The 14,363-nt window shown below is 41.9% G+C and overlaps 1 protein-coding gene across 2 annotated transcripts in view; it reads left to right on the top strand.

Annotated features, from left to right (window-relative positions):
* The window catches only part of RFT1 (RFT1 homolog), a 40,764-nt gene that overhangs the window by 5,844 nt on the left and 20,557 nt on the right, over positions 1–14,363 (top strand). For both annotated transcript variants that reach the window (XM_038772757.1, XM_038772758.1), the window contains 5 exons: positions 1,206–1,395; positions 3,095–3,196; positions 7,358–7,492; positions 9,642–9,720; positions 14,000–14,050. In XM_038772757.1, the coding sequence (XP_038628685.1) occupies positions 1,206–1,395; positions 3,095–3,196; positions 7,358–7,492; positions 9,642–9,720; positions 14,000–14,050 (557 nt within the window). The remainder of the gene's footprint in view (positions 1–1,205; positions 1,396–3,094; positions 3,197–7,357; positions 7,493–9,641; positions 9,721–13,999; positions 14,051–14,363) is intronic.

Here is a 14,363-nt window from a genome sequence, read left to right as displayed (position 1 = left end):
TGACCTCCAAGGGTCATTCCTAAAGGGGTGAGGAGTGGCAGACATCAGAGAATGAATCTGAACCTTGGTAACATTCTCCTTTGCAGACACGGGTGGAGTGAGCCAGCTTTGGCTGTCCATCTTGGCGTTTATACTGAATTTCTCTGAATTCTTGAAAAATAACCAGGGGCGACCTAACCAATTGTAAATTTTGATACCAGAATGCAACGTCTCCTCTTGTTTTTCCCATTGCATATTTTACTGGTTGTCTCTTGCTGCCTCCACCAACTGGGACTTTATTGTGGTTGCAGATTTTTATGGGCTGAATTTGGGTACTGTTAACCAGGTAGATATGAAGCTTGCTGCAATGTAGATGAGAAATTTAAAAGCAAAACACACAGAGTTGTATAAGTGATGCCCAGTTGAAAAATGGAAATTAAGGTTTTGTGAGCAATAAAATGCATTGGATAACTTACTATCTCACGTACTGTAGACGCCAACATTTGGTCAAGAACCACTGTTGGGTCATAATTGGTAAATTTCTTCTTCCTGGTAAACCCCTGCTGATTCTGTGTCCTGTTTTCAGGAGAGTTGATTGCTAAAGCAATTTCCTGCTATCTCTAGTAGCCGTTACAACTGCAGCACATCACTATTACGAGCTGTAGCTATAGAGTTCACTTTTTTTTTCTTCAGTCTACCTGGATCTTTTACCAGTTGCTAATACCATTGAGGCTTGATGCTTTGTGTCTTTTAAACACCATCTTACTGCATCTGCTTCAATTTCTTAACCTCCTTGGTTCCAGTTCTTAGCTTTTTAGAAGTTTTTTTGGAACCAAATACATAGCACAGCTGAAAACACATATTGCTTTCCTGAAGACATTCTGTAGGGTATTCATGTTTTCCTAGAAATGAGACTGGGCCCTTGGTCAAATTTGAGTCACTTTCAAAACATGAAAAAATATATATATATTTAAAACTAGCCAAGAATCTCGTGATTCTTGGCTGGTCTGTAGGGAAATGTCTCGCATCGTATAGGTTGGGGATGTGAGAGTCAGGATCCGTGAGATCTTTTCAAGTTGTGGTTCTAGTGTCCAGCTTTGGATACTCGCATGATTAAGGCACCTTTGTTGGTTTTTTTCCTGTTTTCTTTTAAAATTGAGTTTTGCCTTTATGAAAAAATTCTGCTTTTTAAAAAATACTGATTTGTCTCAAAACCTCTCTTTTAGAGTCCCCTTGGGTGTGTTTTGGTCCTTGTTCCTGAGCTGGGTCTGGCTCCAGTTGCTTGAAGTTCCCGATCCTAGTGTGGTTCCCCATTATGGGATTGGAGTGCTGATGTTTGGGCTTTCTGCAGTGATGGAACTCTTGGGAGAAGCTTTCTGTGTCTTGGCTCAAGCACATATGTTTGTCAGGCTTAAGGTTAGTGCACAGTCTTCTGTAAGCAGGAATCGTATGTGGAAATTTCCAGGAAGAAAGGAAAAAGTTGTTCCCCCAAAATAACAGAAACTGAATTTTCAATTCAGCAGTGTTCAGCATCTAGACATTTGAAAAGCAAAAATGTCTTTACAAATGATTTGTTAACACAGGCACTTTGAGAGACCCTGGATAGGCTGAAAGTCTGGGACTGGGACCAGGACCGGAGAGTATAGGGCTGGGATTTGGCCTGATTTTTGGATGGGCCCCTCTTCAGTCTCAGGATTTGGGGGTGGGTAGGACTGGGCTGCACCTGCTTGCATCTCCTGGTGATCTGCTGGAATCTGTCAGCTCAGGAGGAGAACAGGAAGTGCTGTGGGCAGCCACGATGCATCTCTCACGCCTGGCTGGGCATGAAAGATGCCACAGCCACGGTGCTTGTTATTAGTAGTACTCTCTCACCACAGTGAAGGAACCCGAATAGGCCTACCTTTTCTGTGACCCCTGTCATAATTTGCAGGCTGGGCCTGACTCAAGTTAGAGCCAGCCGGAGAAGCAGCACAGCCCGGTGGATAGAGCACAGGCCTGGAAGTCAGAAGGACCTGGATTCTACTCCCCTCTCTGCCACTCTTCTGCTGTGTGACCTTGGGTGAGTCACTTCACTTTTCTGTGCTTCAGTTACCTCAACTGTAAAATGGGGATTAAGACTGTGGGCCCATGTGGGACATGGACTGTGTCCAACCCCCTTAGCTTGTATCCACCCCATTGCTTAGTACAGTGCTTGGCACATGGTAAACTCTTAACAGATAGCACAAAAGAAATCACTGTCTTTCCTTTGCTCTTTTCATTCACCCTTAAGCCCCTCACAGGCCAACAATTTAAACCTTGGAACTGCCTTGAGAAATTCTTTCTGTGAACTTGGAGGTTTAATTTAAAGTCCTATTTTCCAGCACAATCCGTGACGTACTGCACCTCCCCGCCTCATCCTTATCCTTATTTATACACACAATTATGTACATGCTTATTTTCATTGCATATTAGTGTTGCCTTTTATCCCCTTATTAGACTGTAAGTTCATTGAAAGCAGTGACTATTTCTATTCTTCACGCTGTTCCAAATGCCAGGTAATAATAATAATTCATTCATTCATTCACTCGTATTTACTGAGTGCTTACTGTGTGCAGAGCACTGTACTAGGCGCTTGGGAGAGTATAATACAACAATGAACGGACACATTCCCTGCCCACATTGTGGTATTTGTTACGTGCTTACTATGTGCCAAGCACTGTACTAAGCACTGGGGTAGATACAAGATTATCAGTCCCCACGTGGGGCTCACAGTCTAAGCAGGAGGGAGAACAGGTATTGAATCTCCATTCTGCAGATGGGGGAACTGAGGCACAGAGAAGTGAAGTGACTTGCCCAAGGTCACACAGCAGACAAATGATGGAGCCGGGATTAGACCCCAGGTCATCTGACCTCCCAGGCCTGTGCTCGTTCCGCTAGGCCACACTGCTTCTCTGGGTACTGTGAGTTGTACCCTTGGGTACTCACTAAAACGTTGCTGATGATTTTGACAGGTGCCTAATATGTAGGCCATCTAGTGATGCATAAATAGACTCTGCATGCCTTATACTGTAGATTGATTTTGGTTTTGCATTTTAATTGCCAGCTAATGTTTATCTTTTCAAATCTTTCTTTGCAGATGATTGCTGAAAGCCTTTCAGTAATTTTTAAGTGTGTCTTGACAGCCATTTTAGTGGTGTGGTCACCTGCCTGGGGAATTTACATCTTTTCTTTCGCCCAGGTAAATTTTCCAGGAGGCTGTTTCGTGGACCATTGATAGTGTTCCAGCAGTTTTCTTTAGCTTCATTCTGAAATAGTTTAAACACTAGTTGGCCGAGAATCTGAGGATGGGCAGTCAGGCAGCAGTGTGCGGGCATTTGTCCGATGGCTCCCTAGTTCCTGCTTCAAACCTAATGGAATCCAAAATATTGATTAGACTTTCTAACAGTGGGGGGTTTTCAACAAAAGTGACATGGCTTATATTCATTCGTTCATTGTCGTATTAAGTGCTTACTGTGTGTACAGCACTGTACTAAGCACTTGGGAAAGTACAGTACAGCAATAGAGACGATCCCTGTCCACAACGAGCTCAAAGTCTAGAGACGGGGAGACAGACATCAGTAATTAAACCTTGCTGCCTTTCCTGCCGTTTTAAAACCGAAGTCAGGTTTTGAACATTTCGTAATAATGTGGTCAAAGAGTTAATATTCTCAAATGGCACAGAGGGAAGCCATCAGATTTCACTGAGCAAAAAAGTAGCTTGCATGTGACTAAGTCATCAAATTAAATTAAAAAGCCACCAGGTCTGGCACTGTTGAGGATTACAGAGTTAAACATTTTGTGGAAACAGTTTTGATAATACTTCTCCTCATCCTCCAAAACTCCTTAAACATGGTCTGACTCTAGTCTTGCCAGCCTATTTCCAGCTACCTCCCTTGTTTCCTCCAACTCCTGGCACAAGCATAAAATCCACAGTATTCGGGTTGGCATTTGATTTTCATTGGTTCTCCTTTTCTGGCTTAGGTAACTTCCTATTCGACATTTGTGATTCTGTGCCTCAGGTGGTCACCTGTAGCAACCCATCAACAGTCATGCCATTTTAAAGGCCGGCCTGGGCCGTGGTGTATTTCTTCCCTAGCACCTTTCATCAGAAAAGTTGATTGCTTTGCTGAAGGTAACAGTTAAAAGTGGAAATATTCAGAAATCCTAGGAAGCTGGGTGAGGAGGAGACAGGGTTGCAATACCGCTTTTGGCTGTGGCATGGCCGACGCTCATGCTGGTGGTGCGGATTCCTGTCACCGCTCCTCAGATCCGAGTCGTTTCATGTCAGGGTTGGGGAAGAGGTGCTCTGATCATGTCTGATGCCCATAGGTGTTTGCTCTCCCAGCACTTGGTACGGTGTTCTTCACAAAGTGCTACTGGCTCTAGAGCAGCAGCACAGGTCTCAGAGGTAGAGACTAGAAGTTGGAAACGGCAACAGTGACGCCAGGCATGAATGCCCAGGCCCCAGACGAAACGAGGCAGCCGTGACTGCCGTACCCTGGATTTGGGCCGGAGAGCCCACGCCACTGTCCTCTCTGTCACCCAATGGGACATGGAGAGAGTTGGAGGTGCTAGCTAACCCCCAGTCTTGGAAGTGGTGACTGAACCCAGCAGTCAGTCAGTCAGCCAGCCGTATTTATTGAGCGCTTACCGTGTGCAGAGCACCGTACTAAACACTTGGGAGAGTACAACACAACAAGAAACAGACACGTTCCCTGCCCACAACGAGCTCACAGTCTAGAGGGGCGAGACAGACATTAATAGAAATAAATAAAATTCCAGTTATGTCCATAAGTGCTGTGGGGCTGGGAAGGAGGATGAATAAAGGGAGTGAGTCAGGGTGATGCAGAAGGGAGTGGATATGAGGATAGGAGGGTTTAGTAACAGCAGCAGCATCCCAGCTGAGCCTCCCTCCTGGAATCCAGTAAGAATCCTGCTCCATCCTACTGAGGATTGGCCTGACCAACTATTTTGTGTTGCCATTACCTAGTCATGTTTGAACTAAGGCAGCTTTTAAGTTTTAAGTTCAGAGACCAAGGGAGATATTTTAGAGGGAAAATTGGCCCCATTCGTGCCTAACATAGTAATCTAAAAGTTCTTTTTTTTTTTGCCACTCTGAAAGCTAAAATGTACTTGCCTTCCACCACTTCCCTGCCTTTCTGCCTCGACTATCAATTTGGGAAGGCATTTACTTTCAGCAGCTGAAAACGGGGTGATCGGGAAAAGCGATTAACAAGAGAATGTGCGTGAAGTGCTGTACAGCTGTCAAGTTCACCTTGAATCTTGGGGAACATTTGGAGTGCCTCTCTATCTTTTACCCCCTCAACCCTGACACAAACACACACAAACACACATGCACACTTTCAATCATTGCCAACTCCAGCATTTTCTCCTGTTTTCTCATTCTGTGCCAAATTATTTGCCCAAGTTCTTGATTCCTCCTTCTTCCAGAACTAATATAATCTCCTTGTGGGTCCCCAAGGCTCTTCCCCCATCCAAAGCATTCTGCACGCTATATGCCAAGTACTGTGTTAAATTCTGGGGGGAGGGTGGCCATTACAAGATAAACAGATTGGACCCAGTCCTGGTTCTACAGTTTGAGGGAGGGAGAGTAGATATTATTCCCACTGAACAGTTGAGGAATTTGAGCCCTAAAAGGTGAAGCAGCTTGCCCATGGTCACAAACCAGACCAAGGGTATGCTCTTTCCACTATGCCTCACTGCTATTCCTCCACACCTATAGGTCTACACTAGAAGCCCCTTTAAAATGCATATCCTATGATTTGGATATAATAATGAAAATTAGCTTTAGGGGAAAACTAGCTGTACCCCGGTATTTAATGTGCCTGTAAATCTCCATTTTATTCAATAGAAGTTTCCTTTAATTTTAAAGGGCAGAAACACAACCTTCACCTAAGCAAAAAGGCACTTGCATTTCTATCCAGGGAAAAGTAAATTTTTTGTTTGGGGTTTTTTATGGTATGTATCAAGCACTTACTGTATCCCAGGCACTGTACTAAGTGCTGGGATAGAAACAAGCCACTAAACAGGTTGGACACAGTCCCTGTCCCACATTGTGCTCACAGTCTTAATCCCCATTTTACAGATGAGGGAATTGAGGCACAGAGAAGTTAAGTGACTTTCCCAAGGTCACACAGCAGACAATAATGATAAGAAGAAGAGGAAGGATAGTAATGGTGGTATTTGTTAAAGCGCTTACTATGTGCCAGGCACTGTACTAAGAGCTGGGGTAGATACAAGATCATGTGCAGATAGGCACATTTCAATCCTGGCTAATGTTCAGTTCTGCTGCCTGCTGTAAGAGAGGAGAGAGCGACTCTGTATTTTGTTTGGTGATAGTAAATTCCACCGGTTTCTGGGTTTTACGGAAAAACTAGTAGCCCTAAATGGAGCTCCCTGACACAAATAGGGACCTGCACAGAAAGCAATTGTCAATCCACATAATGTGCCAAATTTGTTGGGTTGGATTGGGTTAGAAGCAGCACTGCCTAGCATTTTACCTCATCTGTAAAATGGGATTAAGACTGTGAGGCCTATGTGCACAAGGACTGTGTCCATCCCTATTATCTTGTACCTACCCCAGCACTTAGAACAGTGCCTGGCGCATAGTAAGTGCTTAACAAATACCATAACCATTATTATTATTATTATTATTGTTGGGTAGCTCTGTCCTTTTGGCCAGACTGTAGTCTGGGATGGACGGTTAACACATTCCGGTAGGATCCTTGAGTGTGTGGGAGATAATTGGTGTTCTGGAAGTTATTCAAAGTTTTGTTTGGCTTGCTCATGTAACTTCAGGTTAGATGAGACAGTCAAGCATATTTTGAGGGGCTGACTTTCAGTGTTGATGAGGGCTGTTGTACAGTGGCCATATTCCATTTCAGGGAGGGTGGCTTTCCCAAGGGTCCCTTACAGCACTGAGAGAAGCAGCGTAGCTTAATGGATAAAGCACAGACCTGGGAGTCAGAAGGACCTGGGTTCTAATCCCGACTCTGCCACGTGTCTGCTCTGTGACCTTGGGCAAGTCACTTCACTTCTCTGGGTCTCAGTGCCCTCATCTGTAAAATGGGGATTAAGAGTGTGAGCCCCATATGAGACAGGGACTGTGTCCAACCTGATTAGCTTTTCTCTACCCCAGTGCTTAGAACAGTGCTTGGCACATAGTAAGTGCTTAATAAGTACCATTATTATTATTATTATTATTATTAGATTCTATGTTTGAATAATTAATTTCTGTTCATTTGAGGTTTAATTTGTTAAAGGGCCCTAGGCTTATTTTCATGGGAGAAGCCGGTTTAATGTGCTTTCTCAAAGTGAAATTTTGATTTTTGATTTTCAGCTTTTGTACACCACTGTTTGGGTCCTCTGCTATGTCATATATTTCATGAAATTGTTGGGTTCTCCAGAATCAACAGATAAATCTCTTCCGATCTCTAGAATGACAGACATGTTTCCTAAAATCATAGAAAATGAGGTAAGAAGCATCTATTTTCAGTCAAAAGCCTTTGTTAGGTTTGAGGGAAGGCATAAGAACCAGGACTGATTTACGCCTCTTAAGTCAAATGGATTGGTTTCCAGCAAAGGCCCAGCAAGCCTGCTGAGGGGGAAAGGAAGGCAAAGAAAAGCCAGCACTTTGCCAAAGGAATGGACCTCTCTGATGATATTTTAAGGGCTCCTGTGAGTCAGAACTAGTGTTCGCCATTAGTTCTGTATTGACTGTTTGGGATTCAGGATGATGGTGATGCTCTGTGGTAGGGGTAAGGGGGTCTTCTGCTTCCCAGTTGTCACCTTCTGGTGTATTCAGCTGTTACTTAGTGGTCAACTACCAATTCAAGGATCTCTTAACAGCCTGGACCTTCTGACATTGTTATATTAAGGTAACAGAACATGTGTAACAATTTTCAGAGGCGCCTGGATTCTGTTCTGAAGCTTTCTGTGGAAAAATGACTATTTTTATAGAGATGCATCACACTTTGTCAGTCTTGCAATTTAACAACAAAATATGTACTTTGTAAAATTCCTATACCTGACTTTTCAGGATTTGAAACATGTAGTACAATTTAAATGGCAAAATAGGTATGTAGGACAGAGCTGTTACATTACCCAGCTCGTTCTTTAAGCCTTCAGTCAATCTTTATAAGACGTTGTTGGAGTCCAAAGTGGCATCTACTTGTAGCATCTGTTCAACTGTTTTAATATTTTAAACTGAGAGATATATTAATGACTAAAGAAGTCTGACCTCTTGATGGAGTTTAGATTGCAAAATGTGACAATTCCCCTTTTGGCTTTTAGCCAGAGTACAGAGGACCCAGTGAAATTCATCATAAAGAACAGGGATCTGGGGAAATAGGAAAAGGGAAACACAATTACTAAAGCAACTGTTGGAAAACGTAGTCTATGGGGCTCTAATCCCAAATCAGCCCCTGATTGGTTGGATGTCACCATTACTATTATTATCATCATCATCATTAAGCGCACACTATGTGTCAAGTACTGTTCTAAGCATTGGAAACAGTCCTTGTCCCACATGAGGCTCACAGTCTAAGTAGGAAGGAAAATCCATATCATCTTTACCTCAATATGCTCCTGTAATAATAATAATGGTATTTATTAAACCTCAGTTATGCTCCCAGCACGGTGCTAAACACTGGGGTAGATACAAGATAATCTGCTCATACACAGGCCCTGTTCCACAGTCTAAGAGAAAGAGAGTAGAGGTGCTTAACCTTAAAATTATCTGATCATTCTCACTTTGGGTTGAGAGTACTAAAATATAGTTTTCTTTAGAGCAGTTGTGTTAATTATTATTCTAATTAGTGTTATTGGACTCTAGGTCGGCCACGCACAGGAACATTCCACAACTGAGACAGGTTTTCATTCTGTCACTGATTTTGTACAGATGAGTTTTATGAGTAGGAGGCCACGATGTAGCGTATAATTGACGAAAAACCCAATCTCAAGCTTTTGAACTGGAAAGGGAAGTCCTGACTCTAGTTTGCATTTCTAAGACTCATGGACAGATGACTGGCAATCAGTCAATCAATCAGTCAGTGGTATTTATTGAGCCCTGGGTGCAGAGCACTGTCCCAAGTGCTTGGGAGAGTAACAAAATAACAGAATCTGTAGACATATTCCCTGCCCACGAGGAGCTGGAAGACTAAGCTTAAGGGTTAATAATCGCATCACAAAAAATTGGTCTATAGCCCAGCAGTCCACATTATGTAACTTTGCAGCCAAGACACCAAGAAAAGAACCTGCTCTCCATTGTAGGAAACTTTGGAATATTTAATATGGTATACTGCCTAGTCTTTCAAGTGTAGAGTAAGCACTCAATACCAGTGAATGATTGATGGTTTGAAAAAAGCACAATTTGGGGCTCTCTTTAGGCACATGGCCGTTTTGGCGGGCTCGTTGCAAGGAGTCTTCCAGATACTCAGTAGTGAATTAAAGTATTTATGGGGAGATGCCCTCTAGGATGCAGAAGGTGCGGCCAAGGTAACTGAATGGGCTTCCCCTGCTTGACTTTGTCCTGTATTCTATGTGCGGAATATGTTCCTATGTGCGGAATATGTTCCTATGTGCTCTTGAAAACTGGTGTAGAAATCTCTTTTCCTTTCTTGCAGACTTTTGTGAATTGGGAAGAAGCTAAACTGACCTGGAGCTTTTTCAAACAATCCTTTCTGAAACAGATTTTGACAGAAGGTAAGTAGAATGTGAGATTGCTTTCTATATTTATCAACCAAGGATGTGAAACTGGAGACAGAATTGGTTAGCTTATCATAGAAGAAAACAGCGAAGGGCTGCTGATAACCTAAGGACTATCCAAGGTCTGGCTGCTGGTTAAATTTTGGCCACTGGGCAGGTTAGTGTCATTTAAAAACATGAAATTTTTTAAATGGGAAAATTAATTCAATCGTATTTATTGAGCGCTCACCGTGCAGAAAATGCTAACATAGCTACAGTTAATAGCTATTTCAAAATGTGTGGTGATGTTTATTAATAATGCTGCATTTCTATTAGACTGTTTTTAATAAAGAACACTGTTAATTCTCCATGCACTTTAAAATAGATGTGCTTGGGCAATAGTTGTGAATGGGATCAGGATTCATTAAGAATTGGATTTTCTAGTCCTAAAACCAAAAAAGGTTCTGAACCAGAATTGGTGACCAACTGAATGTTCAGGTTAAAAGAGAGCTATGATTCAAGGATAATGCCATGGTTGTGGGCTTGTAAGATGGGGAGGATGGTGGTTTTGTCAACGGGAATGGGAAAATCAAGGGGAGGAGAGGATTTGGGAGGCAAGATGCAGAGTTCGGTTTTGGATGTGTTGAGTTTGAGGTATTGGCAGGACAGCCAAGTAGAGCTGTCATGAAGGCAGGAGAGAGATCGGGACTGGAGAGGTACAGCGTGGCAAAGTGTATAGAGTAGAGGTCTGGGAGTCAGAAAGGCCTGAACATTTAAGTTCGGCCATCTATCTGCTGTGTGGCCTTGGGTATGTCACTTCACTTCTCTGTGCCTCAGTTACTCACCTGTAAAATGGGGATTAATACTGTGAGCCCTATGTGGGACAGGGACTGTGTCCAACCTGATTTCCTTGTACCCACCCCAGTGCTTAGTACAGTGCCTGGTACATGTAAGTGCTTAATTGATATCACAGTTGTTATTGATATTGAGAGGTAGCTATGGGAGTCATCCTCATAGAGATGGTAGTTGAAGCTATGGGAGCGAATAATAATAATAATGATGGCATTTATTAAGTGCTTACTATGTGCAAAGCACTGTTCTAAGCGCTGTCGAATGAGTGTCCCAAGTCACAGGCAGTGGGTATAGATGGAGACTAGAAGGGGACTCAGAACTGTACCTTAAGAGACCTCCACAGTTACAGGGTGGGAGGCAGAGAAAGAGACAGCAAAAGAATCTGAGAACAAGAGGCGTGGTAGAACAAGAGAACCAGGAGAAGATGGTCTCAGAGATACTAAAGTTAGATAGAGTTTCCAGGGGTCCACAATTGTCATGCGCTCCTGAGAGGTCAAGGGAGAGTAGAATGGAGTAGAGTCCATTAAATTTTTCAAGGAGGAGGTTAGTGATGATATTGGAGAGGGCAGTTTTGGTGGATTGAAGGGGCCAGAAGCCAGATTGTAGTGGGTCAAGAAGGAGTTGGAGAATCAGATGTGGAGTCTAAACAATTAATTTAAAGAGTTTGGACAGGGATGGTAGGAGGAAGTCTTCCCTGTCTAATCTCTATTCCCCCCGACCCCTGACCCCCACCATTTCCTTCTGTACTGCATCATCCATGTACTAGACTCCTTACTCCCTAAGCACTGGTACTCACCCCACCCTCTCTAACCACAGAACTCCGTATGTCCATATCTTTATACTCGATTCCTTCCCCTACCAATAATTTACTTAAGTGTCTGTCTTGCTGGCTAGATTGTAAGCTCCTTGAGGGCAGGGATCATGTCTATTACCTCTACTGTAGTCTGCCAAGTGCTTAGTACAGTGCTCCACACAGAGTAAGTGCTCAATAAATGCTATCGATTGATTGAAATCAGTAAGAAATCTCTACTTTATGCATTGGACAAGTAGTAGTTTGAAAGAATTCATTCTGTGGTGTGTCTAACCCTGGGGAAAAGATAAGAAATAATCTAGATAGATATATGGAAGAATTCCTAATGCATATATGCATAGATAGATAAAAATATATATTTATGTCTGTATGTTTAAAGATATATTTTCCATATATATGTATTAGGAAAAAAAGAAGTTGCCTATGCAGAAAGCTTTTCAAGAAAATTATTTTCCGTATTCTTTTAGGGGACAGGGGAGAAAAATTTAGTTACCTGTTAGTTGGTAATAACATCTGTTAATGTGCAGCTAGAGGTTATTTTAAAACATCAAAACAAAGTGATTCTTGAGAAAAGCACATTTTGCTCTAAGTGCAATGGCTTATTTTTTGAGATGAATTTTTAATGGGAGTTTTGGCAAGCTGAAGAGTATTTTCAAGTTGCAATCCTAATAGCATTGTAGGCAGCAGTAGGTTACTGCTACCAGGTATATGATTGTGGAAGCCAAAATAACCTAACCACGGGCTAAGGCTTTTTAAACTAAGCCTTAAAGCAATCAGTAGATCCATTATAGCTGACAGAATTCATGTTTAAAGGCTTGCAAAAGTGAGTCTTGATAATAGCAATATTTAGCACTTGTGTTGGAAAATGTTTTTCAGTTTAAAAATCCATTACATATCTCTTGTTCAAAATCATAGAAAGATTGAATATCAGAGTCAGGTCCTATACTCAGATAAATCTTTATCGTTATTATCATTATTATTAAGTGCCATCAAGTTGTTTCCAATTCATAGCGACTCCGTGGATATACTTTCTCCAGAACGTGCTGTCCTCTGCCATAATCTGCAACCTTTTTAATGGTTCTTCCGTTATCGTTGTTATGGTCTTTATCCATCTAGCTGCCAGTCTGCCTCTTCCGCGTTTTCCCTGGGCTTTTCCTAGCATTAGTGTCTTCTCCAGAGAATTAGTCCTCCCGACTATGTGTCCAAAATATGTTAATCTAAGTCGAGTCATTTGGCCTTCCAAAGACCAGAGTTTAATTTGCTCAAAACCCATTTGTTTGTTTTTCGGGCAGTCCATGGTATTCACAAAAGCCTTCTCCAGCATCACATTTCAAAAGAATCAATGTTCTTTCTATCTTGTTTTTTCACTGTCCAGCTTTCGGATCCTTACATTGCCACTGGAAACACCATAGAGTTGATCATTTGTATTTTTGTGGCAATTGTTACATCAGTACGTTTCATGACTTTTTCCAGGCTCTTCATAGCAAGTCTTCCTAACATTAATCTTTGGTGTATTTCTTGGCTACTAGCTCCTTTACTATTGATTATTGATTCCAGGAGATAAAAATTGTCAGCTACTTCAGTGTTCTCCCCGTCCATTACAAATGTGTTAAATCTTTATAGGTAGCCATTAAAGATGTTGCTAAAAGGCTGAACTTTTTCAGTGTTGGCTTCAGTTGTCACATCTACAACTACAACATCAATATTGACCATCATTTCCACTTGTGAGTAAATACCAAGTACCAGTTGTGAAAGCTAGGAAAAGTAGTAGGTCGATTGATTATCTTAATAGTAATAATTGTTGTATTTAAGCACTTACTGTGTGCCAAGATCTGTACTTAAACACTGGGGTTGAGAGAAGATAATCAGGATGGACACAGTCTCTGTCCCACATGGGGCTCAATCAATCAGTCGTATTTATTGAGCGCTTACTTTGTGCAGAGCACTGTACTAAGCACTTGGCCCACAATCTAAGGAAAAGGGATGTGAAGTATTTGATTCCCATTTTACTGATGAGGAAATGGCGGCACAGAGAAGTGTCTTGCCCCAAATCACACAGCTGGTAAGTGGCAGAGCTGGGATTAGAACCCAGGTCTTCTGACTCCCAGGTCTGTTCTCTTTCCATTAGGCCATGCTCCTTCCCTTTTCTTCTCAACTCTTAAGATTTAGGATTGAGTTTGCCTCATTATGAGAGGAAAATGTTTCAAGATCACTGGCTCTTTGGTCAAAATGAATGTTCACAATTCTCTCCTGCAAAAACAATGTAAGCTTTTAACTTGAAACTTAAGCAGGAGATGGTTCATGTGGCAGAAATGTCTCAAATATTCTAGAAATGATAGATGGTTTTCTAGGCCTGTAAACTTGGAAAATCACTTTGGCTCTTGCAGAGTTTTATTTTACAATGTGATCTATTAAAAAATGACTACAACATTGTAAAAACTTTCCTCTATTGCAGTGGGTTCATTTTGGTTCACAGTAAGCATTTGACTACTCTCGAATGAACTTGGCTCGTTTAACCAATTTCATTTTTGCCCTTAAAGAGTGCTGCCGACTGGCAAAGTTCAGAGAAGGTGAATGAAAGAAACCGAGACTGTGTTTTTTAGAATGCTAATAGATTCTCTTTTCAATTTTCAGGGGAGCGATATGTAATGACTTTTTTGAATGTGTTAAATTTTGGAGACCAAGGTAAGCATGGAGCACTGTGGTGGTGCCATTGTTGTATTACATTAGTCTTCCACTAGTAAAAAAAAAATTGCTAGTGCTTTAACTTTGATTAAAATTTTCTGTCCAAAAGGAAATACCACTAATAGAAGACTGCAAGTTGATGGCGTTTATAAGTCTAGACTGTGAGCCCATTGTTGAATAGGGACCGTCTCTATATGTTGCCAATTTGTACTTCCCAAGCGCTTGGTACAGTGCTCCGCACACAGGAAGCACTCAATAAATATGATTGAATGAATGAATGAATGAAGTCTGTAAAGGAAATGGATTATCTTTT

Source organism: Tachyglossus aculeatus, chromosome X1 (assembly GCF_015852505.1).
Source record: "Tachyglossus aculeatus isolate mTacAcu1 chromosome X1, mTacAcu1.pri, whole genome shotgun sequence".
NCBI lineage: Eukaryota > Metazoa > Chordata > Mammalia > Monotremata > Tachyglossidae > Tachyglossus > Tachyglossus aculeatus.
The sequence above is the reverse complement of the archived record's forward strand: the minus strand, read 5'-3'. Positions and strand labels throughout refer to the sequence as shown.